General features: G+C 40.8%; 1 protein-coding gene across 5 annotated transcripts in view; it reads right to left on the reverse strand.

Moving 5' to 3' along the window:
- Positions 1-26,829, reverse strand: part of PCDH15 (protocadherin related 15) — a 1,154,330-nt gene that overhangs the window by 320,343 nt on the left and 807,158 nt on the right. For all 5 annotated transcript variants that reach the window (XM_083149096.1, XM_083149095.1, XM_083149094.1 and 2 more), the window contains 2 exons: positions 26,304-26,612; positions 9,912-10,136 (listed from right to left, as the gene is read on the reverse strand). In XM_083149096.1, coding sequence (XP_083005222.1) covers positions 9,912-10,136; positions 26,304-26,612 — 534 coding nt within the window. The remainder of the gene's footprint in view (positions 1-9,911; positions 10,137-26,303; positions 26,613-26,829) is intronic.

Below are 26,829 nucleotides of genomic sequence, written 5' to 3' on the forward strand. Positions count from 1 at the left end.
TTTGGTTCCTTTATTCTCCTGCCCGCCGTGCAAGGCAAGGGTCAGGGAACTGCAGAGCCGAGGGGGGAAGCGGAGATCAACGCACTCGTCACAGTGCCGACCTCCGACCCCCGCAGGCAGCCGCTATGTCCTCCGATGGGGGCGATGGGGAGAGCCCGGTGAGTAGCGCGGCAGATACGGTCACTGCCCGCTATGAGTGTGACGCTGCGGTCGTACAGGCAGCCGCAGGGTGGATGCACGGAGGGAGCGCCAGGAGCTCCGGGTCACAGCGCGACCCCCACCCCGCAGCAGCAGCTCGGGAGTGTCAGCAGCGGGCGGGGGGGCGAGGTACCTGTCTGAAGAGTCGGAAGCCGGCGGCGGGAGCTCTTCTGGAGTGTTAACCCCTCGGCGTCTTGATCGTCTGAGGGGCAGCCAGGAAATAGAGGCCCCGGCCTCCGACCAAAGGTAGGCCGCAATCCACAGGTGCCTTGAAAAAGGCACCCCGACTCCGCAGCTCGGTCAGTCTGGCGCCGGAGGGCCCAGGGGTGGATGAGGGGTAGCGTGGAGGGTCCTGTGGGCACGTAGGAACCCGCGGGGAGCAGATGTGGGTGAGACAGACGGAGCCCAGTAAAAGAGCAGCCTCTGCCGATGGCCGCCAAGCCACGCCCGACCCCTGGCTTTTTTTTAATTTATTTTTTAAACCTCATGCTCAGTGATGTCCACTGGGTGTCAACATTTGAGGGGTGACACCAAGAGCCTACTACTTAGTGACAAGAGTCAGGTACTTCTCTAACATTAAATGAAGAACTGGGATCCTGTCCCCATGTAGGACCTGACACTCCAGCCAAGGCACTCTCTAGAGACAGCTTGCATTTCATGGATACCCGCAGTATCCTACATAACCTCACCTTACACAATTTCACTTTCTTTTGATGGAACAAGGATCTCCTCTAACCACCAAGTACGCTGCCTTGGAGTTAATCTTGATTCCTTTCTCTCCTTTAAACCACAGATTCAGCATCTCTCATAGTCCTGTATTTTCCACCTCAAAAATATTTCCAGGATCAGGCCCTATCTCACCCAGGATGCTAAAAAGACCCTCATCCACTCACTAGTTATATCCAGATTGGAGTACTGTAATCTACTTTCTGGCCTCCCTGTAAAACACAGCTCTCCATTCCAATCTGTCCTCAATGCTGATGCCCATCTCATCTTCCTCTCCAAACGTACTACAGTATGTCCACCTCCCCTCTCTTAGAAGCCCTGCACTGGCTCCCCTTTCCCTTCAGAGTACAATTCAAGCTCCTTACACTCACTTACAAAGCCATCACCCATTCTTCTCACACCTACATATCTGACCTTCTCTTTACACTCCCACCTGCCCTCTCTGCTACACAAATGCATGTCGCCTCTCCTGCAAACTGGTTACTTCCTCCCATTCCCGCCTCCAGGACTTTGGCCGTTGTGCACCATATCTCTGGAATTCTCTACCCCTCCCTATCAGACTTGCCACCTCCCTAGAAAACTTTAAACGGGCACTCAAGACCCACTTCTTCATTAAATCTAACCATTTCTCATCCGAACCCAATGTTTATTTTCGCTTCTATCCTAGCTGTGTCACCCCAGTTTGTCTGCCCCTTACCTATAGAATGTAAGCTCTAACGAGCAGGGCCCTCTCTCCTCATGTGATTTTCTTAGACTATGGGTGAGAGTCAATAGGATGAGAGATTCAGAAAGTGAGAGATTTGATAAGAAATCTCCAGGTTTTTTTTTAAAGCGGCAATCATTTACACCTAGTTTTACAACTAGTTTTGCAGTGTAAAAGATTGCCGCTTTAAAAAAAACCTTGAGATTTCTTACCAAATCTCTCACTTTCTGAATCTCTCATCCTATTAAATCTCACCCTATATCTCTCCCACTGTTATAATTGCATCAGTGTCCACTGTTGCAACTGTCTTTATTTACCATGTACTTGTCCTAATTTGCATTTGTACTGTAAATCACAATCTTTCTTGTATTGTTCTTTGCTCATCTATGTATTGTCAGGAGCTGTGGAACCCTTGTGGTGCCATATAAATAAACAATAATAATAATAACAACAACAACCCAGGAGTCCATGCCCCCACCCAGTGAGTGTCTACTGTAGCAAAGACTGCTGAGGAGTAGCAGACTGTGGCCCAATTACATTTGGGCCACAGTCTGCTACTCCTCAACAGTATTTGCTACAGTAGTTGATTTTTCTTTCGCTACCATCTTTCCTAACAATATCTGATGTCTTTTTTTCTAGCTCATTCCTCTTTTGCCAATAGTCATCCAATTGAAGTATAATCATCATAATAACAACAACAACAACAACAATAATAATAATAATGTTATATGTATATATAAACATACACACATATTAGGCACAACTATTATCTTTTCAAATTGCTCCTAAGTTTGTTTATGCGGTGATGATATATTCCATAATATTTTACTCTTATATTGTGTTCAATAATTGCATTGTCTTCAAAGTGGATCGATAATGTGCTCACATTAAGGTTGAGGTGACCCATTTCTTCATTGACACACACGTTTGTTCTCTCTTTCATCCTAAGTGTGTTTCAAATGTGTTATGTAACAGGACCATTCATTGTAAGGGGCATGATGGGGCCTCCTGGGTGTAAAAAAAAACTCAAAGAAAAAAAAAACAAAAAAAAGTATATATATAAACCTGTTACTGTATATACAGTGCAATACTAAATAATATTGTTAAAACATGTTCTGTGGAAAAGGTTGCTTGTTCTTTTATTGTATCAGTATTCTATTTTTCCTTCGAGATGCAGTATTCTCTAGTAAAGTATTTTCAGAACAAGAAAGCAGCTACGTGTATAGAACAGTGTGAGTTATGTCTCCTGTAATGCCTGACACTACATGACACATTTTCTTGTAACAATTGTAATGATGTGTTATAATGATACGAAAATCTGAATCTACTCAAGTCATCTCTGCATTTCATCCCCATATCTAAAAATCATGTTTTAAATTGTTAAATCCCTGTGAATGCTGATTCAGCTGAAGTTGTCTAGAATATTCTAAACACAATAGCTTTGACGCTTTGCGAGAAAAAAATATTAATCATACTTTTTATGGTTTTATATGCTATTTTAGTAAAAGTATGTTTGTGTGTTTTAGGTAGCTTTGGGTCTGGCTTTTTTCAAATGCTGTACTTCTGTATAATTCTGTATAATTTGACTAAGCCAATAGGATTTAAATGTATGACACAGCTTATCAGAGGCATTTAAGAGTCAAGGACAAGATTAATAGCTTGCGTTATGTTTAAGGTTAGATCATTTTGGGCTAATGTTAGAGCCCATAGTATAATTAGTCCTAGTGCTGTTCCAGAATTACAAGTGACTGCATTTTGATCTCACTATTTATATGGTCTATTTTCCTGTGCATTGCATTATAAACATTGAATTTCTTGTACATTTTGGTTAATAAACTACAGAGCCTAAGGCCAAGATTTAATGGGAGCCACGTTTGGTCCAGTTTTGTGAAATGTCCAAATTTTCTGAAAAAGTCGCACATTTTACACAGACGGCCAATCTAATAGTATCCGAGTTCATACAATTTTGGAGTTTTTAATCTCAGATTAAGGGTGAAATGTACTAAGCCTTAAAATTTATAACAATGAGAGTTATAAACCACCAACCAATCAGCTCCTAACTTTTTTCAAACAGTCTGTAGCATGGCAATTAGGAGCTGATTGGCTGATGGTTTATCAATATAAATTGTATCACTTTTTAAGCTTAGTACATCTAGCCCAAAGAGTGGCCGGTAAAAAGTTGGATCAATATGTATTTGTATGTCTGTGTAGACATACATATGTCTACACAGAACTTTGCCCGGGGCGGGCAAAGTTCGCGCCTCAACAAGAAAAGCTACCAACCGGTAGAATCTTTGGTGTACAATCTGTCTGAACGCATTTTCAGCACAGATGAACTGAAGGTCTTGAACCACGGCTTGTCCTTTGTCCCCACCACCCCCTTTGACGATCTATCCTGGAAAATTGACTTATACCGACACTCAAGGAACTTGAGACTAAAAGAGTTTTTCCAGGACAAACCTGCCGCCCCCAGTACTGAGTTACACCACGAATTTATCAAACGTAAGACCAAGTCGACGTTTGATTCACCATCTCAGAATCCTGCCATAGCCACGTATACACGGTTATTGGATACTGCCATCAATAGATTCAATAATGCTGCTCACCCGTACCATTCTAATATATCGAGGAGAGAACAACGGGCACTGTCGAGCCTCGGCAAATACCGAGACGTCATCTTTAGAGCCGCGGACAAAGGCGGCGGCCTAGTAATACAAGACCTCTCCAAATACACGGCTGAATGTGACAGGCAATTACAAGATCATGCCATCTACGAACTATTACCAAGTGATCCAACCATGAAGTATAAGGCAGAACTGGATCAGGTTCTAACGGAAGCAGTAACCGGCCGACTAATATCAACAAAGTTAAAACAGGCACTTCAACAAGCTCATCCTTCATTCCCCATATTTTTCACACTACCTAAGATACACAAAAGCCTTTCAGACCTTCCCGGACGTCCCATCATATCTGCTCAAAATTCAATATTTCAGCCCATCTCCCAGTTTCTCGATGGCATCCTACAACCACTCATCAGAAAACAATCGGTCTACATCAAAGACACTACTGACTTTCTCAATGTCCTCAATCAACATTTAAATGTACCGCCAAGCACACTGCTTTGCATCATGGATGTAAGCAGTCTGTACACTTGCATTCCCCACGAGGCGGGACTGGCGGCCATGGACAACTTCCTACAGTCCAACAACATGGAATCCCTGGATAGGGTTTTATTCCTGGAGCTCCTGAAACTGACGTTGACCAGGAACTACTTTTTGTTCAACGGTAATTTTTAGAAGCAGTTATCTGGCTGCTCGATGGGGAGCAATGTCTCCCCATCATTTGCAAACATCTTTATGTTTAAGGAAACCCAGTCCATGTTTACAGACAACCCTGAGGCTGCGGGTAAAGTCATTCTCATAACCCGTTATATTGATGACCTGTTGATGCTATGGAACGGAAGTGAGATGGAGTTTGAACTCCTCATGGAGAACATCAACAGAAGGGACTCCCAATAAAGTTCACGTATCATTCCTCTACGAGCACGGTGAACTATTTGGACGTCCAGATCAACCTGAAGGACGGTATCATCAGTACCAATTTATACGTTAAACCAACAGATAAAAATAACGTATTGAAGGGCAACAGTTTCCACACCCAACCCCTCTAAAAAAAGCTCTACCAAGGTCACAAATGTTAAGGGCGGCAAGGATAGTTAGTGATGCCAACATGCTATCTCCAGTCCTTGATGATATGATCATTAAATTCGAAAAAAGAGGTTATAAGAGAAACTTGCTACTCCTACAGAAGCAAGAAGTCCTCACGATGTCCAGAAACTCCCTCATATCCAATGTCTCACATGATACAAAGAAAAACTCCAAACAAGTGAATGCACTACCATTCGTGACCAGGTATAACACTACCTCTTACGTCCTTCCCAGGGCATCGAGAGCCCTCTGGCCCATCGTCAAAACTGATGCGAATCTACCAGGACTGAAAGAAAAAACTCCCCTCATTTGCCATACCAGAGGGAAAAACATATGTGATTTGATTGTCCACAATGACATTACTGGCTTTTCTAAAACCAACACGGAAAACCAGAGCAGTTTTCTCCGACGCCCCAATGGGTGCTATAGGTGTATAAACTGCACCACATGCCAACATATGATGACGGGCACTGAGCTCATACATCCCTCAAATGGCACATGTTTTCCCATCAGGCATGTAGTAACCTGCACTACTACTCATATTATTTATATCATTCAATGCCCCTGCAAGTTATTATATGTGGGCAAAACGATAAGATCGTTAAGCACCAGAATGGCGCTGCACAGGTCCTCTATTAGCAAGGCACTCAGTGGAAAAGACAATGAGCAACCGGTCGCCAAACATTTTGCCCTAATGAAACATAAACTTTCGGATCTCAAACACATCATAATCGACCACATTCCAGAGTTTTTGAGACGAGGAGACAGGGTTGGACTGCTTCTTAAAAGAGAAGCCACCTGGATCCATAAATTGAAATGTACCAAGCCGCATGGACTGAATGAAAAATTTAGTTACTCGATATTTCTGTGACCATTCATCACAGATTGAGTGTGCTTTTTCTTCTTCTTCATTATTCTTACTGTCCCTTTACCCCTTTCCAATTTTACTGAGTTAATCCATTTAAAAGTTTTGTTTCTCCTCAGTGGCACAATTGACCCTGGTCTATACCATGGGATCACACACATGAGATAGGAGTCATTAGACTTATGACACATCATCCTATAAACGAAACCAGGGTGGTATCCATTACTGGAATTAGAGTGCTTTTTCTTCTTCTCCACTTGTTCTTACTGTCCCTGCACCCCTTTCTAGTATATTTGGTTCCTCCCACGTTATAGTTACTTTTACCCGTCCAATCCACCATAAGCAGCGGCCACCCAGTGGTACAAACATTGCCTCTTACAGCCAATATAGCAATTATAAATGTACAGAACAGCTACAGTGAGATTCTAGATACACCTACAGCACTAGTACCACTGGAGACTGACTAATTAACTCTACCAGTGAACCTGTGGTAGTAACAGGACTTGTGTGCTTTATCTTCTTCTTGTCTAATACTTCTTGCTATCACTTTTCCCATTCTATTTTATGCTAAGTTGTCCCACTGTTCGTTATGTTTGTTTATACCCTGACAAACCAGCACAGACATTAGACCATCGATCGAAGATGGCACAATATATGTCAACATACATGGTGCCAACACAGTGATAGTCAACACCAACAGCCCATGACAGTACAGCCATGACAGTCTCTCGAGTTGGACATGGACGCTTAGCAATCCCGGTATACTCTACAATGTGGAGTTACCAACACATACAATGTACGGCATTTCAGCCATGTGTAAGTCCTTACAGACTACCAGACTTCAACTCGGGACAGTGATGACAGACCCACACCTTGTGTCGATATTTTTATACTGTATATTTCTATACTGTATGTTTTTTCTTTATGCACTAGACAGATACACATATATTTAATTGCTTAATACTCAATGTATCACATTCACGATGTATGCTTAGTTAAATGCATGTTTTTAATATTGTATTTTTGTGTTTCAGACAGAGACCAATCACGCTCCGGCAACCTGGACGCGTCCAGTTCCCGGCCACGACATACACACCCCCTGCTTGATTCACCCAGTGTGTCTCCATGGAGACCCTGCAGCTTGCTGTCCAAGTTGCTTTTCACACGCAGGACATCCTATCCCACAGGGCTTCCAGCGCTCACATTTCCGGGTCCCCCGGTGCCAGCACGCCGAGAAGCGTGATCTGTCTCTGGCTCAATTTGTTATCTAAGGTAAGCACATGTCACAATTTCTTTGTTAATGCACTTAAACCTTGACAAAGGGGTGAATGATACCCCGAAACGTTGGTTTGCTTTAATACACAATTTGAATTTCCTTGGAGTGCCGCTGTCTGTCCTTTTCTACCAAACTACCAATTTGTCCCAGAAGGCACCCGGGTACCATATAACAGCTGAGGGAGTGCCAGGCCGACCACCTCTCTCTCTTTCTCTCTCTCTCTCTATATATATAATATAAATGGTACTTTATTATTTTTTCCATGTGGCTGGTTTACATAAGGTTTTTCATTATCTATTTTTAAACTTTTTTCCCAAAATAATTGTGTGTTTTTTCCCAAAAATATGTTTTCTTGGTCTGAGTCGACACTGTGTGTCGACCTCAAAATAAGATTTCAAATTATGTCCAAATTACTCCCCACAGTATAATTCAAAATAGTGCCAAACATACACATATATAATGATTCCGTTATATCTTTCATAGTGACACTTTAGATAGGTGTCTTATGTGTCTGTACATATCGGCACTTTGCACTTGTGGGCAGTTCGTCCCACAAGTGCTTTGTTTACATCAGGTGCTACTTACACACGCCCCTATACGCCCAGAAATGCTGGTTTCTATACCTATACTTCCAGTATTATCGCGTCACCTGACGCCTGCCGCGTCATCTGACGATACGTGCACCCGGCCGTGTGTGACGCCCACCGCGTCATATGACGGACCGGGCGCGACACAACTGTAGTCCGGCGTCATCTGACGCTATGCATAGGCGCCCAGATTTACTCGACGCCACGCTGAGGCGCTTCGCGTCAATTGACGCTCTATACCGCCCGACCTATCATGTTCGCCTGTTGCGGACTTGTCTACCGCGTCATATGACGTTCCGGGCCTTTCGTCCTATTGAGGCCAGACTCCCTCTTGTAGTTAGGGGAGCGGCTTCATTCCTACCATTTCATCACGCCCACTTAATTTGCTAGTAGCCAATTACAGCTAATAGGGCTTAATCTGCCTATTAGGTTTGGGCCTATATAAACCCATAGAGCGCTTGTAGTAGCCACGCCCTCTGACGAAGTCTACACGATGAAACGCGTCAGGGCGTGGCCTACGACGCTCCTATTGTACCTCACAGCTGATGTCTGGACCCTGGTGACCCCTACACGCCTCCCTGCAAGCCAGCATAGCGGTGATTTCGGTGGTTCCATGTTCCAGCACCAAAGCGTGAGCAGTCTAGCCCTTGGCTACTTTTAAACCTTGTGGTACCCAGCCCACAGTGCTTTTATATATGGTACGAGTTCATTTTGACCTGTACCAGGATTTTTATTGTCCAATAAAACCATTTACTTACAATACTGCACCATGAAGCGCCTTCTCTCTGCCTCTTTCTAGATCTCCATCTCTCTGTGGATTCCAGAGACTACTCCATATATAGAGAGAAGCTGCTGCAAGTCGACACATTTGACTTTGGTGCTCATTCTTCCCTCATTATTATCTATTGGGGAATTTTGTTTTGTTGATTCATTTGACACACACCGAGCGCAGGGGTGCACGCCTGTTCCATATATATAGGTATATATAAATTTTGACAAAGTCTGCACTCACGTAGACATCTTTGAGAAAAAGGGGGTGCTCCTACAGATGTTCAAACATCAAGGCATATAGTGGTGGAATAAGGGCACTCACCATTGAAGTAAAATATCAACAGTATTTTATTCCATACAGTGGAAAACAAGCTGACATACCATCGACGTAACATGACGTTTCGGTCCTGTATGGACCATCATCAGGATATAGTACAGCCACAGCAAGATTAAATCAGACAACCAACCTGGCATCAATCCTAAGTGTATCTCCTGTTTAGGATTGATGCCAGGTTGGTTGTCTGATGTAATCTTGCTGTGGCTGTACTATATCCTGATGATGGTCCATACAGGACCGAAACGTCACGTTACGTCGATGGTATGTCAGCTTGTTTTCCACATATATATATATATAAGTGGAGGGATGTAGAGGAGGGGTATATATATATATATATATATATATATATATATATATTATATTTATATATAAAAATACCCCTCCACTTTAGAATGTAAGGCCCTCTTCCCTCATGTGTTTTTCTTTCTCTTACTTAAACCACCTTTGATGGCACACAAATCCTATGGATTTCTGCCACCCTGATACTTATTCCAGTGTCCTCTGCTGATGTAGCTATCTCCTCTATGGTATTGAAATATACTGTAAGTCACTTTTTTGCTTATTCATTTATGTACTCTGTAATTGGACACTGCGGATTCCTTGTGTCGCCGTGTAAATAAAGGATAATAAATAAAATAATAATAAAATATACCTAGAACCCCCCATGTAAATCCTGCAATAAACAAGGAGCACAAAAACGAAATCACATACTGTACATGCATGTTATAACCATTCCCATACCTTCACTCTCACTGTCACCGTAGCAATTCCAGGAGGCATGCTGCCTGTGGCGTCAAACGCTTCAACAAGAAATACATATACCGCCTCCTTGCCCGTGAATGATTCATAGTCGAGAGGTTTCAGAAGGGACAGCTCTCCAGTTGATGAGTTCATTGTGAAAAACTGCAAAACTTCCTGGGATCTTATCCGATAAGTAACATTAGCACCGAGATCAGCATCCTTTGCCTGAAATACAATAAACAGATCAATATGAACATAAAAGCTGGTGAATAAAGCAGGTTGAAGGGCAAACATAATTGAACCAGAGAAAATATATGTATTGAGTTTCAGAGAAATCTCCAAATAGAATTGAATGCTTACAGTTGTTTTGCTTTTTGTTATGGGTCATTTTAATGCATCGATCAGGAGAAAATATAAACAGTTCAGCAGATATGTATCTGAAATTTCTGCCACATTCATAGTAAGTGTGCATTCTGCAATCTCTCAACTTGATTAGAATTGATCTTTAACTGTTGTATTAACTTTGTCATCGCAAAATGTCTAAAGAATAGAGAAGGCTTTTTCAGGCATTGTTACTGATGACTATATTGTCCCCAAAGTTAAGGCTTGTATTTTTTTATAGTGTGATTTTCTGTTTTTCTTCGAGTTTCAGGACTAGGATTGTATTCTAAAAAGGAACAGGGTTAGCATTTGTCCTTATATTACAGAGAGGGCCTCATTCAGATGTGGTTGGAGTTGTGCGCTGCAAAGTACCAAGTGTGCATTTGGGGAAGTTTATTATAAATTTTAATATTTTTCAATTTGGTTTTTAGTTTATTGATGTGTATAACATTTTTCTTGCTTTTTGATACTGTTATTTATGTGTGTTTAATATTTAAATGTATTTTTGTAATCAAACTTTCTTAAAATCTCAGGCAATGCCAGCTAGTACTTAATATATAGTACAATAAAATATCTTAATTTTAAAACAATTCATGAAATAAATGTATTTTGATAATTCCTATGACTAATCAGAAAGCCTAAAGTACAGACCATGGGGATTTTTGTTATATACAGTTTTGGCCAAGTAAAGTTCTAATTTAATAGAAAGTGCAGTAGATTTATTTCTATTATTACTGAGAAAAGATCAATGACATTGTAAAATGATTATGGTCTAAGTCTGTCTTAGATACACTACTGTACTCTGTCCAAGCTGATGCACTGTACACCAATGCTGTGTACATAAAACAAAATGTTCTAAATTCACCTATGAATAATTGCAGTGTTAGAAACAAAGTTTAGATTCGATGATATGGACAATAAATATAAGGAGAACCAACTCATTCTTTCAACTACAGTTACCATGAACTACTGAGCTTTCCAAATGGGTAATAAATAATTAATAACTTTCATATAGAGCAGTAAAAGGTAAAAAAAAGAGCTCTTGACTACATGAAAGAAAGAACAATACAGCAATACATCAAAGCATAATACAAGGTTAAACATTTCTTCACATGAGCCTAAAGTCACACCTCCCATGGGTTCTTCAGGTGACCAGATATGGAATAGGAATGAATGTGAACATTCAACATGGATAAGGATAATGTATTCCTGTGTCACTGGCTGTGCAATTATGTGTTGCATATATAATAGAAAATATGCTAAAACAGACCACAAGCACATCAAATCCAGCCTGCACCTGAAATGATCATATTACCAATAAAAAAATATTTATATAGAAATAAAAGACAGAGGTGTTATCAGTAGTAATCAAAGCTCACTTATCATCCCATATCACTTATTTAACAATGTTGTTGCTAAACAGTAATGCTATGGCTTTTGCAAAGATCTGGCAAATAGAGTTTGCATCTAATTGAACTGATAGGTCTAGACCACGTTGGCATGGTACCAAAAACATAAAGCCCTTAAAATTGCTAGAACAGCAATTATAATAGCTTACATCAATAAACTTAAAATTCCTTGTTATTTAAATTTTGATAGACTATAACGTCCATTCATGTATATGATTTCTTAGAAAAACCTTAGCTCCTAGAGTGAATTTTGACATGCTCTTCAAGCTCAACAAACAATCATTGTTTGCTCTGTGCAAATGCACTTAATAAGGCTGCCCCCTCCTCCATTAACATAAGTCATTTTTATATAGATATATTAGTCACTAAGATTAGATTGAATACAGAGTTTCAATATGTAATACAAAATGTCAGTATTTACAGATGATGGTCTTCTAACTTTAGCTTTTCCTCAAGTATAACTTAATCACTCAACCTAAATATGGTGCTAAATGAGTAATTTAGTAATCCTATTAGCCCCTTAATTCATTCAGAAACTGTACTTTTGTATGATTTAACTATCTTTGAAATATACCAAAATGGAGTGTAGGAAATACTGTATCAATGATATATTCTGGGCAATAACTAACATAGGATACCAGAGTCCACATTATTTACAATTGGGACTGTGGTTCAAGGTTGAGCTTTCTGGAGTTCGGACTCATTAGCTAAAGCCATCTTTGGCTGGTGTAAGCCCTTGATTCCAATAGATTGCATTTTTACATGTTGTGGGGAATCTTTGGCTCATTCTCTGTCAGTCTGGAGTGGACAAATGCCCAGGATCATTCGGCATTCACTTCTACAATAATTAGGAGTTAAAGGAGCATTTAATGGGGAAATGTCATTACCAGGACACCCTCTTACCAGATGCTCTGTTCCAAAAATACTTCAATGTAAATAGCCACAATAATTAATCAGTGCTAACTGCGATAAACATAAATAACAGATTTTAATTAATGTGGTAACAATGCAGACATCAATAAATAATCCCCAGAGTTTTATGGCTCTTGATACAAAGTAAATAACATGAAATCAGAGGAGTTTGCTTTTCATCTCCCTTCACACAACCCAAAATTGATGGAAAATGGCATTATATTTCAACTGCTATACAGGATTTCTGATCATTAAGTATGGCTGACAAGTTTTCCATGGTAATTACTGTATGCTTTATAAAATAATTGAGATTCCTTTAACATACCATGATTCAGTAAGCATTATCCCCAAAAAAATGAATTCTCTGCCTGGTCTGTTATACTAATTTCAAACTTTATCAAAAATACTTTATTCCCAGAATTTAACCTGAGATCTCTTTAACCCCTTCACGACAATTGACGTATATATACGTCATGGCCGGGAAGTACTTCCCGACCGTTGACGTATATATACGTCATGGCTTAAAACTGTCACTGCGTCTAGAGACGCAGTGACAGAGGGACGATGTCTGCTGTCCCTGACAGCAGACATGTCCCTGCATGCCCAGGGGGGGCTGCGATGCCGCCCCCCCGTCGCCGATCGCTGTGATTGGCTGTTCAGTGTGAACAGCCATTCACAGCGTTTTCCTGTGTCACCGGCGAATAACGTTCGCCGGTGACACGGGATCGGAGGTGATTGGTGCTGTAAAGTACAGCACCAATCACCGCGGGGTGTAAGGGTGACACTGGTGTCACCCCACCTCACCCCGCCCGCCCCCAAAGGCCGTGATTGGTCCGTCGGACCGACGGACCAATCACAGCCGTGGAGGGGGGTTTAAACTAACGGTGACTGCACTGCAGACGCCATTCCGGTCTGGAAAAGCGTGCAGTGCGGTCACCGTGCCCCACCTGCCGCCTATACTGACCAGAACCCTTACCTGATCATTGATCATTGATATTGTGACATTTTGTGACATCCTGTGCTGCATCTTGTGCTGCATCTTGTGCTGCTGCGATTTATTAGATAGATAGAGAGTTAGAGAGAGTTAGAGAGAGAGAGATAGAGAGAGATAGAGAGGCCTAGTGCTATATTTTGTGCTGCTGCAGTGTGATAGAGCTATAGATAGAGAGATAGAGAGAGATAGAGAGAGAGAGATAGAGAGAGAGATAGTGACAGATTGTGCTATATATTTTTTATATAACTGAAAGAGATAGAGAGAGATAGAGAGAGATAGAGGCCTAGTGCTATATTTTGTGCTGCTGCAGTGTGATAGAGAGAGATAGAGAGAGAGAGATAGAGAGAGAGATAGTGACAGATTGTGCTATATATTTTTTATATAACTGAAAGAGATAGAGAGAGATAGAGAGGCCTAGTGCTATATTTTGTGCTGCTGCAGTGTGATAGAGCTATAGATAGATAGAGAGAGATAGAGAGAGAGAGATAGAGAGATAGTGACAGATTGTGCTATATATTTTTTATATAACTGCTGCAGTGTCATAGAGTGATAGATAGTGAGAGATAGAGAGAGATAGTGATAGAGTGCTAAATTTTGTGTCGGCTGCCCCCGCCTTTTTGTGCTGATCACTATATCTGAGGTGATCAGCAACTTTTTGGGGGTACAGAGGTTTTTTTTTTTTATATATACCTGTCAGTACCACCAAAGGTTGTGCACCTGCTGCCCCTCACTGGTAATCAGTGTCGCATCACTGATCACCTTTTTTTATTTTTTGTGAGTGCTGTGGGGTCTTTTTTACATTTTTTTTTTACACACACTGTGATTTTGTGTGTGTCCTGTGGCCACTGTGCACTGATCAGTGACGTACATCACTGATCAGCTTTTTCGGCACAGGGTTGATCTATTTTTTTTTTTTTTTGATCAAATTCCTGTTGCCTTTGAGCGCTGTTCAGTGACGGACGTTACTGACCAACATCTGTGCTCAATTTTTGGCGCAGGACCTTTTTTTTTTTTTTTAACCCCTTCCATTTTTTTTTTTTTTAACCCCTTCCATTTTTTTTTTTTTTAACCCCTTCCATTTTTTTTTTTTTGAACCCTTCAATTTTTTTTTTTTTGTATTTTTTTTTTCTGCACTACATACACAATACACACTACATACCCCCTGGGTTGAAATAAAGTTTGTACCCCCCCCTACACTATACACGTGTTGAAACATTTCACTACCAGTAACACAAAAATATAAATGGCATCCCAAATGTCATCCCAAATGTCGTCCCAGTCATCCAGGAGAATGTATTCGGTGGAGGAGGCATATGCCATGCTTGCATCTGACTCTGACACAGCCAGTGAGGCAAGCGGGGAATTTGAAGGATTTGTCTTAAGCTCCTCTTCCTCCTCTGATGATGAGGGACCCCCTCAAAGACGCCCCCGTAGAGCAGCTGAGACCCCCCCCCCAATAATTGATCTCGTATGGACCCCACCACCAGACAATTTTGAGCCCCAGGTTCCTGAGTTTTTGGCCATCCCAGGAATCCAATTTGATTCAACAGGTCTCAGAGAAATTGACTTTTTCAAATTATTTTTCTCTGATGATTTTATAAATTTAATGGTGGACCAAACTAATTTATATGCCCAGCAGTTTATTGCTCAAAACCCCACGTCATCATTTGCTAGGTGGACCCCTGTAGATGCAGTAGAGATGATGACGTTTTGGGGTCTGGTGTTACATATGGGCATAGTAAAAAAGCCACAAATTAGGCAATATTGGAGTACAGATGTTCTGTACAGCACCCCATTTCACCGTATGGCCATGCCCCGGGCTCGTTTTGAGGCAATCCATAAATTTATACATTACACCGATAATGCACAGTGCCCACCCAGAGATGATCCCACCTTTGACAGGCTATTCAAAGTCAGGCCGGTCATTGATCATTTCAGTGCCAAATTTGCAGAGCTATACATCCCTGATAAATGTATTAGTATCGACGAGTCCCTTATACATTTTAAAGGAAGGGTTAAATTCCGCCAGTACCTTCCCAGTAAGAGGGCAAGGTATGGCATAAAAATGTATAAGCTGTGTGAAAGCACCACAGGGTACACCCACAAGTTTAGGGTATATGAAGGGAAGGATTCAAGAATTGAACCACCAGAATGCCCCCCCTCCCTCGTAGGTGTTAGTGGAAAAATTGTCTGGGATTTAATGCACCCCTTCCTGGATAAGGGTTATCACCTCTATGTGGATAACTTTTACACCAGCATCCCCCTGTTTAAGGCCCTTGGTTCAAGAGGTACAGCAGCTTGCGGTACTGTGCGCAAGAACCAAAGAGGCCTCCCCAAAACGCACATTGCCCAAGTAATGAGAAGGGGTGAAAGCAGGGGAATATGCACCGAAAATATGTTGTTGGTCAAATATAAGGACAAGAGGGATGTCCTTATACTGACAACAATTCATGGAGACAGTACCACCTCCATCCCTGTACGAGGTACCAGTACCCACACCTCCAAACCAAATTGTATCCTAGATTACAATAAGTACATGGGCGGAGTGGATCTTTCAGATCAGGTACTAAAGCCGTACAGTGCCCTGCGGAAAACAAATATCTGGTACAAGAAGCTGGCCGTGTATATCATCCAGATGGCACTGTATAACGCTTACGTGCTATTCCGTTCTACCGGCCAGAGGGGGACATTTATGCACTTTCAAGAGGAAGTCATAAAGAGCCTAACATTTGGGAATCAGCAGGCAGAGGGCCCCAGTACTTCTAGTACTGGCCCCCGTATTGTACCAGGGCAGCATTTTCCCAACGAAATCCCCTCCACTGCAAGAAAGGGCAGGACACAAAAAAGGTGCAAAGTTTGTTATAAAAAGGGAATAAGAAAGGAAACTATTTTCCACTGTGAAACTTGCCCCGACAAACCCGGCCTATGTATAAAGGAGTGCTTTAAAATATACCACACATCTATGGATTATTAGGTTCATCATTTCACCGTGCTTCGGGGGTCTTGCTAATGCCACATAGCACCCACCATTCATTCCACCAGAATCTGAGCTGCAAAATCCAAAAATCACTCCTTCCCTTCTGAGTCCTGCCATGCACCCAACTGGTATTTTTTGGTCACATGTGAGGCATTGCCGTACTCTGGAGAAATGGGGGCACAGATTTTGGGGTGCTTTGTCTCCTTCATTCCTTGTGAAAATGAAAAATTTTGAGCCAGAAGTACATTTTTGTGTAAAAAAATGTATTTTTTTCATTTTCACTGCCCAGTTGTACCAAAATTGATGAAACCCCTGGGGGTTTGAAATGTACACTATACCCCTAGATGAATTCCCTGAGGGGTGTAGTTTGCAAAATGGGGTGACTTGTGGGGGGGTTCCACTGTATTGGTAATGCAACATAGCACCCACCATTCATTCCACCAAAATCTTTGCTGCAAAATCCAAAAATCACTCCTTCCCTTCTGAGTCCTGCCATGCACCCAACTGGAATTTTTTGGTCACATGTGAGGCATTGCCGTACTCTGGAGAAATGGGGGCACAGATTTTGGGGTGCTTTGTCTCCTTCATTCCTTGTGAAAATGAAAAATTTTGAGCCAGAAGTACATTTTTGTGTAAAAAAATGTATTTTTTTCATTTTCACTGCCCAGTTGTACCAAAATTGATGAAACCCCTGGGGGTTTGAAATGTACACTATACCCCTAGATGAATTCCCTGAGGGGTGTAGTTTGCAAAATGGGGTGACTTGTGGGGGGGTTCCACTGTATTGGTAATGCAACATAGCACCCACCATTCATTCCACCAAAATCTTTGCTGCAAAATCCAAAAATCACTCCTTCCCTTCTGAGTCCTGCCATGCACCCAACTGGAATTTTTTGGTCACATGTGAGGCATTGCCGTACTCTGGAGAAATGGGGGCACAGATTTTGGGGTGCTTTGTCTCCTTCATTCCTTGTGAAAATGAAAAATTTTGAGCCAGAAGTACATTTTTGTGTAAAAAAATGTATTTTTTTCATTTTCACTGCCCAGTTGTACCAAAATTGATGAAACCCCTGGGGGTTTGAAATGTACACTATACCCCTAGATGAATTCCCTGAGGGGTGTAGTTTGCAAAATGGGGTGACTTGTGGGGGGGTTCCACTGTATTGGTAATGCAACATAGCACCCACCATTCATTCCACCAAAATCTGTGCTCCAAAATCCAAAAATCACTCCTTCCCTTCTGAGTCCTGCCATGCACCCAACTGGTATTTTTTGGTCACATGTGAGGCATTGCCGTACTCGGGAGAAATTGGTGCACAGATTTTGGGGTGCTTTGTCTCCTTCATTCCTTGTGAAAATGATAAATTTTGAGCCAGAACTGCATGTTTGTGTAAAAAAATGTAATTTTCCATTTTCACATCCCAGTTATACCAAAATTGGTGAAACCCCTGGGGGTTTGAAATGTACACTATACCCCTAGATGAATTCCCTGAGGGGTGTAGTTTGCAAAATGGGGTCACTTGTGGGGGGGTTCCACTGTATTGGTGCTTGGGGGGTCTTGCTAATGCGACATAGCACCCACCAAAATTCCACCAGAATCTGAGCTGCAAAATCCAAAAATCACTCCTTCCCTTCTAAGTCCTGCCATGCACCCAACTGGTATTTTTTGGTCACATGTGAGGCATTGCCGTACTCGGGAGAAATTGGGGCACAGATTTTGGGGTGCTTTGTCTCCTTCATTCCTTGTGAAAATGAAAAATTTTGAGCCAGAACTGCATGTTTGTGTAAAAAAATGTAATTTTCCATTTTCACATCCCAGTTGTACCAAAATTGGTGAAACCCCTGGGGGTTTGAAATGTACACTATACCCCTAGATGAATTCCCTGAGGGGTGTAGTTTGCAAAATGGGGTCACTTGTGGGGGGGTTCCACTGTATTGGTGCTTGGGGGGTCTTGCTAATGCGACATAGCACCCACCAAAAAAACACCAGAATCTGAGCTGCAAAATCTAAAAATCACTCCTTCCCTTCTAAGTCCTGCCATGCACCCAACTGGTATTTTTTGGTCACATGTGAGGCATTGCCGTACTCGGGAGAAATTGGGGCACAGATTTTGGGGTGCATTGTCTCCTTCATTCCTTGTGAAAATGAAAAATTTTGAGCCAGAACTGCATGTTTGTGTAAAAAAATGTAATTTTCCATTTTCACATCCCAGTTGTACCAAAATTGGTGAAACCCCTGGGGGTTTGAAATGTACACTATACCCCTAGATGAATTCCCTGAGGGGTGTACTTTGCAAAATGGGGTGACTTGTGGGGGGGTTCCACTGTATTGGTGCTTGGGGGGTCTTGCTAATGCGACATAGCACCCACCAAAAAACCACCAGAATCTGAGCTGCAAAATCTAAAAATCACTCCTTCCCTTCTAAGTCCTGCCATGCACCCAACTGGTATTTTTTGGTCACATGTGAGGCATTGCCGTACTCTGGAGAAATTGGGGCACAGATTTTGGGGTGCATTGTCTCCTTCATTCCTTGTGAAAATGAAAAATTTTGAGCCAGAACTGCATGTTTGTGTAAAAAAATGTAATTTTCCATTTTCACATCCCAGTTGTACCAAAATTGGTGAAACCCCTGGGGGTTTGAAATGTACACTATACCCCTAGATGAATTCCCTGAGGGGTGTACTTTGCAAAATGGGGTGACTTGTGGGGGGGTTCCACTGTATTGGTGCTTTGGGAGTCTTGCTAATGCAACATAGCACCCACCATTCATTCCACCAAAATCTTTGCTGCAAAATCCAAAAATCACTCCTTCCCTTCTGAGTCCTGCCATGCACCCAACTGGTATTTTTTGGTCACATGTGAGGCATTGCCGTACTCGGGAGAAATTGGGGCACAGATTTTGGGGTGCATTGTCTCCTTCATTCCTTGTGAAAATGAAAAATTTTGAGCCAGAACTGCATGTTTGTGTAAAAAAATGTAATTTTCCATTTTCACATCCCAGTTGTACCAAAATTGGTGAAACCCCTGGGGGTTTGAAATGTACACTATACCCCTAGATGAATTCCCTGAGGGGTGTACTTTGCAAAATGGGGTGACTTGTGGGGGGGTTCCACTGTATTGGTGCTTGGGGGGTCTTGCTAATGCGACATAGCACCCACCAAAAAACCACCAGAATCTGAGCTGCAAAATCTAAAAATCACTCCTTCCCTTCTAAGTCCTGCCATGCACCCAACTGGTATTTTTTGGTCACATGTGAGGCATTGCCGTACTCTGGAGAAATTGGGGCACAGATTTTGGGGTGCATTGTCTCCTTCATTCCTTGTGAAAATGAAAAATTTTGAGCCAGAACTGCATGTTTGTGTAAAAAAATGTAATTTTCCATTTTCACATCCCAGTTGTACCAAAATTGGTGAAACCCCTGGGGGTTTGAAATGTACACTATACCCCTAGATGAATTCCCTGAGGGGTGTACTTTGCAAAATGGGGTGACTTGTGGGGGGGTTCCACTGTATTGGTGCTTTGGGAGTCTTGCTAATGCAACATAGCACCCACCATTCATTCCACCGAAATCTTTGCTGCAAAATCCAAAAATCACTCCTTCCCTTCTGAGTCCTGCCATGCACCCAACTGGTATTTTTTGGTCACATGTGAGGCATTGCCGTACTCGGGAGAAATTGGGGCACAGATTTTGGGGTGCTTTGTCTCCTTCATTCCTTGTGAAAATGAAAAATTTTGAGCCAGAACTGCATGTTTGTGTAAAAAAATGTAATTTTCCATTTTCACATCCCAGTTGTACCAAAATTGGTGAAACCCCTGGGGGTTTGAAATGTACACTATACCCCTAGATGAATTCCCTGAGGGGTGTACTTTGCAAAATGGGGTGACTTGTGGGGGGGTTCCACTGTATTGGTGCAACATAGCACCCACCATTCATTCCACCAAAATCTGTGCTGCAAAATCCAAAAATCACTCCTTCCCTTCTGAGTCCTGCCATGCACCCAACTGGTATTTTTTGGTCACATGTGAGGCATTGCCGTACTCGGGAGAAATTGGGGCACAGATTTTGGGGTGCTTTGTCTCCTTCATTCCTTGTGAAAATGAAAAATTTTGAGCCAGAACTGCATGTTTGTGTAAAAAAATGTAATTTTTCATTTTCACATCCCAGTTGTACCAAAATTGGTGAAACCCCTGGGGGTTTGAAATGTACACTATACCCCTAGATGAATTCCCTGAGGGGTGTAGATTGCAAAATGGGGTGACTTGTGGGGGAGGTTCCTAACTTTTAGCACTTATGGTGCCTAGAAACCTACATGGTGCCTAAAAAAAAATCTCATAAAAAGGAGGCTCCAAAATCAAGTAGGTGCTCCTTCTATTATGAAGCCTGTGGTTTGGTCAACGTGCACACTAGGGCCACATATAGGATATTTTTGAAAACAAAAGAATTGGGGGAATCAATTTTTAGTCACATTTCTCTAGTAAAATCTACTGTATTCGTTAGAAAAATGTATTAAAATTGAAACTCTGCAAAAAAAAGAAATTTTGAAATTTCACCTACACTTTGTTTTAATTCCTGTGAAACACCTAAAGGGTTAACAAACTTCCAAAATGCTGTTTTGAATACTGTGAGGGGTGCAGTTTTTGAAATGGCATCATTTATGGGGGTGTCTCACATACAAGTCCCTCAAAGTCACATCAGAACTGAACTGGTCCCTAAAAAAATCAGTGTTTGAAATTTTCATGAAAATTTGAGAATTTGCTATTCATATTGTAAGCCTCCTAGTGTCCAAAAAAATTAAAAGGAAGTTGAAATAATGATGGAAACATAAAGTAGACATATGGTCTATGTTAGTTATTAACTATTTTGAGTGGTATGATTATTTGTCTCACAAGCAGAAAATTTAACATTTTGCAAATTGCAAAATTTTCCATTTTTTCACGATATTTTGGTATTTTTCACAAAAAAACACAGACTGTATCGACGAAAATTTACCACTAACTTGAAGTACAATGTGTCACGAGAAAACAATCTCAAAATCACTGGGATAAGTAAAAGCAAAAAAAAGTTATCCCCACTTAAGTGAGACATGTCAGATTTGAAAAAAAGGGCTCTGTCATGAAGGCACAAACTGGCTCTGTCATGAAGGGGTTAATCTGCCAGCACCATTTTATATAGAATAAAACAACAGAAATATGGGTTAATTGTTGTTACAAATACTTTGAAAGGAGTGTTGGCTCTGCCTATTTCCGGAAAATACTAACATGCTGTAGTAAGAAATATGTGTAGGAAGTGTTATGACACAGAGGAGGCCATAATAAAATATCTGGGAGAATGATTTTTGCCTTGGTGTATGAGCGTTAGACCAGCCTCATTCTACATCTTAGCTTGAGTTAAATAAATAATTAAAAAAAAGCAAAAGACCTTGGAGGAAATGTACTATTTATGTACAGTAGTTTATCATTATGAAAATGGAAAAAGTATTGCATATTATGAAGAAATTGCTAAAACATGTGTGAACAATATAATATGCTTCAAATTTAAATGGATTAAAGAAAAATGAAACTTTAATTGAGGACTAGAAATTCATCTCGTTCTTTTATAGTTGGCTGTTTTATCATCATTGTATTTTTTTAATATTATTAAACTAATTTTTGAAAATAGATCATAATAAAAAAATAATTTTACGATTTGATTTTGTAAGCTCACCCAGTACTGAAAATCCCTTCACTTCTCAATGCAAATGTAGCACCCCTTTTAAACAATTGTCAATGTTTCAATTGTCAAGAATTTAAATTGTCAAGAGTTTGAGCATTTGAGCATTCTTTGAAATTTGTAGCTGCTGTTTTATAACTAGTGCAGTACTGTAAGTACCCCTTTGCTCTTATTTCACCTTGGGAAACACCATGGGCAAATTTAGTTCTGCAAATTATGACATTATTTTCTTATTTCCGATAAGCTTTGTATTCCATGTTGCAGCAATCAGTGCAATAAAGTCAGCTTCATCTGAAATTGATCCCTACTACAAAGTACCCATTCTTGTTGCTAGTACTATTATAGAATTGCATCCCTTTCCCAAATCCTTTTTTTTACAAGCGGGTGGTTCCTGATGCCACTCGCCATCAATATAAACTGGCTGCTGCCTGGAAGAAAACGGAAGTACCAGCCATGGGGGAGATTATTGTTAAAAGTTTGGCATATTCTTTCTATGGAATACATGACCTGTATCCAACAGAACTTGTCCAAAAAGTACACTAAAATATGGGTGCCATGGACTTCCCATTTTCATGTTTTCCCAGACCATATAATGGTCTTACCCTTAACTCTATGGATGGATGAACTAATAATAATAATAATTCTGTAGATACATCCATCTGAATACCCTCCCCTCCTCTCCACTTTTTATCTTTCCTTTGTCCACCCTTTTTTCTGTGGACTGCCACTGAACTTACCCTATTTTTTTTTCTCTTCTAGTCTCTATTTTTTTATAGGCTTACAGGGTTTGTGTGTGTTATTATTGTGTCTGTTATCTTTTATTGACCTCTGTGCAAGCCGTGTACTTATCATCTCTCATCTCCATAATATTTTTTATTAAAGAAAAGTAAAAAGTACCTTTTCTGGAAAATTATGGACGAGACCGACCCAGCCTAGCAGCAATATTACCATAAATCTTTCTTGCAAAGCATCTCTTTCTTATAATATATCTTCTCTTACTCTTCACTTATTTTATTTTGTATCCCTATAGGCAGTTTTATAGTTATTTCTCTGTGGAAACATAAACTAGAGTTTGGCAAATAAAGCACACATTTTATTTAATGTAGCTGTCATAATGTGCCCTTATTGTATTACACTTTCAGAAAGTTGCTGCATCTTCATTTGCTTAATTTTATATGGTTTTAATTATGTCAAATAATTACTGCAATGATTACTTGTTGTTTTAGCAATTAGAAAATCTGAATTTATGAATAAGGAACTCAAGAGTATTTCTAATTTAGCATAGCACATAGTGTTATTATGTTCATTTATCTTAAATAAACCTGTGCATGCACTAATGTGTACTCCTGGAGAAAGAAAGATCTACATACTTCAACAATGCAGAAAATGTACATACTTCAACAATGCCGTCTGACATAAAATAAAAATAAAAATCGGTACTTATGTAGTTTCACGGCGCCAGCATGGCGCCGTGCTACTTCCGGGTTCTACGCTCACCACAAACTATGTTAAAAAAAGTTACTTAACTCCATGCCAACATGGATAGTTCATACCCCCACTATCCATGTTGGCATGGAGTTGATTTTAAATAGCGTGGCGAGTGTAGCGAGCCACCGAGCCCGCAGTGTGGGCGAGCGAAGTGAGCCCGGCAAGGGGACTCAGAAGCACTGGCGCCGTGAAACTACACAAGTACCAAAAAATCATATAAAAATAACTGTTTAATAATATAATAATGTTGCAGATTAATTTGATAGTGTGTTAAAATTAGAGGATATTTAGTTGGTGAGGTCCTTAGATTATGAAATCATCACAAGTAACAATAATACAAACCTTTTTTTAATCTACCTATGAGCAGAGGCGTAAATTCATACCAATCGCCCAGAGACAAGTTGGACTTTGGTGCCCCTTCTAACAAAATAAAAGGCTCCAGCTATGCTATGTGACAATGGCCGGTAGGCCAGGGTCAGACCCACGAACACTCAGGTTAAGCATTCCCCAGTGAATCCCATCTCACAGTCCAGCAGCAAGTGCACTGTTGCTTGCTGCAGCACAGGTCAAATGGTACCAGGTTGGAGCCATCCTGTGCTCTACTGTTTGTGTTAGCAGGGCTCTTGGGATAGAGCAAATTAACTATGTGGGTGTGCTGCAGAGCTCTGTTGGAAGAGCAGTACTATTTGGATCCCACTGTGAACCACACAGATGCTTCTATTCATGCAAGTGCTCCTTCACAGCTTGGAGCCCGGAGGCTGGCACCTCCATTACCTCTGGGAGTTACGCACTATGAGTAACAGAGGCTGAGAAATTATTTAATGAACAGCATGCACATTAAACTTTTTGGTTTTGTTGTCAAAGAAAGATTAAATAAGAAATGTTAAGGTTCTGGGCTCCGGGGAGTTCAAGGTAAATCACATACTCAAAATCAGCCATAGCCAAAATCTCACCATATGTATGGGCCTTAAGACTTCTAATTTACTTTTATCAAATATCTATAATATACTTGCATTATATGACAAATAAAAACGACTGTATATGTGTTTTTGGCATTTGTATTGTACTGTATTGTATTTTTGGGCGGCATTTGTATTGCATGTGTATATTTATATATGAAGAGTGCAATGTGACAGTATTAGATCATGGCAGGAATATCATCCTGATATTGTTCTCATCAGGAATCACATATTCACTTCATTCATTAATAAACTTAGGGGTGTATCCAATTAAGAACAAGTTTTAATGTGAGGGTAAAGCTCTGTGTTTACAAAATAAAATGCATCCTTTAATTGATTAACACTGTGGCTAGTTGGATGCATCCCATACTGTTTGCCCGTCACAAAACAATGCTAGTATAATTTCAGTAATGTGTAACACCAGCTAGTTGACTGAGAATATGAGGTTGGAAGATGACAGATATTGAGGACACGTATCAAGACCTTTAGACAGTGGAGAGTTCTCCATAATAACCCATTTAATTGATCAATTACATTCTATTAGATTATAGGTAGAAGCTGATTGGTTGCTAATGGTGACTTCCTCATTTGTCCACTTCTTCACTCTTTAGGAAGCTTCATAAACTCGCTGTGCAGAATAACAATTATTTTGTTGGTTTGTAATTTACACTACCTTTATTCCAGAACTAAAGTCCGTGGCCACATTGTACCACAATCCCAGTGAACCCAGACTTAATTTATAAATTGTCCGCACCCCTAGCTCTGTATTGTAATCAGGGCAGCTGAGAGGGGGGGTTGTACTAATTACCCGGGCCCAGGCTTGCTGGAGGGGCCCAGCAGAGGCCCTGTTCCGACATCTCCCATCCCCCTCCATCCCTCCCAGGCAGCAACAGCAGCACACACTTCTACAGCCTGTGGTGTGCTGACAGCAGGCTCAGCATGAGTGTCTCACTGACAGGGTGAGAGCTCATGCTGAAACTGCTGTCAGCACAACACATGCTGTAGGTGTGTGCTGCTGCTGAGTTTAGAGTTTTTACAGCTTTCTTTCACCACCCTCTAAACATTTTGGGCACACCTCCAAAATTTTACCAGGGCCCAGTATTCCTCTCGGCTGCCCTGATTGTAATCACACAAAATAAGACAAATGTGAGGGTCAAAATGTCTTTTTTAAGGAAAGAGCAAACCTTGAACAAGATGTAATGGAGTCCAAGATCGTTGGCTGTGTGGGTGCTGATCGATCTTGCACTTTTTTTAAAAGGTTTTAAAGGTACAATCATTTACAATCAAAACCATGTATAAATGAGTGCCCCTTTAAAAAACCGTCAGAGATCGGCCCGGCATCCCGCATGTCCAGCAATCTGGAACTCCATTACATCCCACACCCTTTTCGATGAAACAAAAAATAAATATAAACTGAAAAACGGTTATCGTACATAAAGGAAAAACAACAAAGGAAATAGCTATATAACAATAATAATAATAATAATAATAATAATAATAATAGTGGCTGTATATGAAAAACATGGCATGACTTTAAAAAGTGCACTTTGCAATAACTCACCTGTACTTGTAAAAAGACTGTACCGGGCACCATGTTCTCTGGCACAGAGACAGCATATGAAGAATTTGTAAATACAGGGCTATTGTCATCAATATCAATAACTTTAATTGCCAGTGTTATTGTAGAACGGCGAGGGTCAGTTTGTGCACCATCTGTTGCTTCAACAATGAGTTCATAATAGTCTCTTATTTCCCTGTCCAACTTTATAGATGTATAAATACTGCCATTGGATGTGATCCGGAAAATGTTTTTGAGGTTTGCCAGGCTGTAACGAACTTGACCGTTGATTCCAGCATCAGGATCTGTTGCCTAAATGTACAAATATAAAATAGGGTTATTAATTAGGTTTCATTTTTCAAAAAATTCCAGCAAAGGTCAGCTATGGAGTTATTTAATTACCACATATTAATACTCTACAGTTTTAGTGACACAAGTAAACACAATTATTTATCAAACATCTATTTGAGCACAGTTAGGCTTGGGGCAATTAGTGGATCTCCCGGTCTTTTAATGTCCTTTCCAAAGT

Source organism: Crinia signifera, chromosome 6, assembly GCF_055691185.1.
Source record: "Crinia signifera chromosome 6, ASM5569118v1, whole genome shotgun sequence".
Lineage (NCBI taxonomy): Eukaryota > Metazoa > Chordata > Amphibia > Anura > Myobatrachidae > Crinia > Crinia signifera.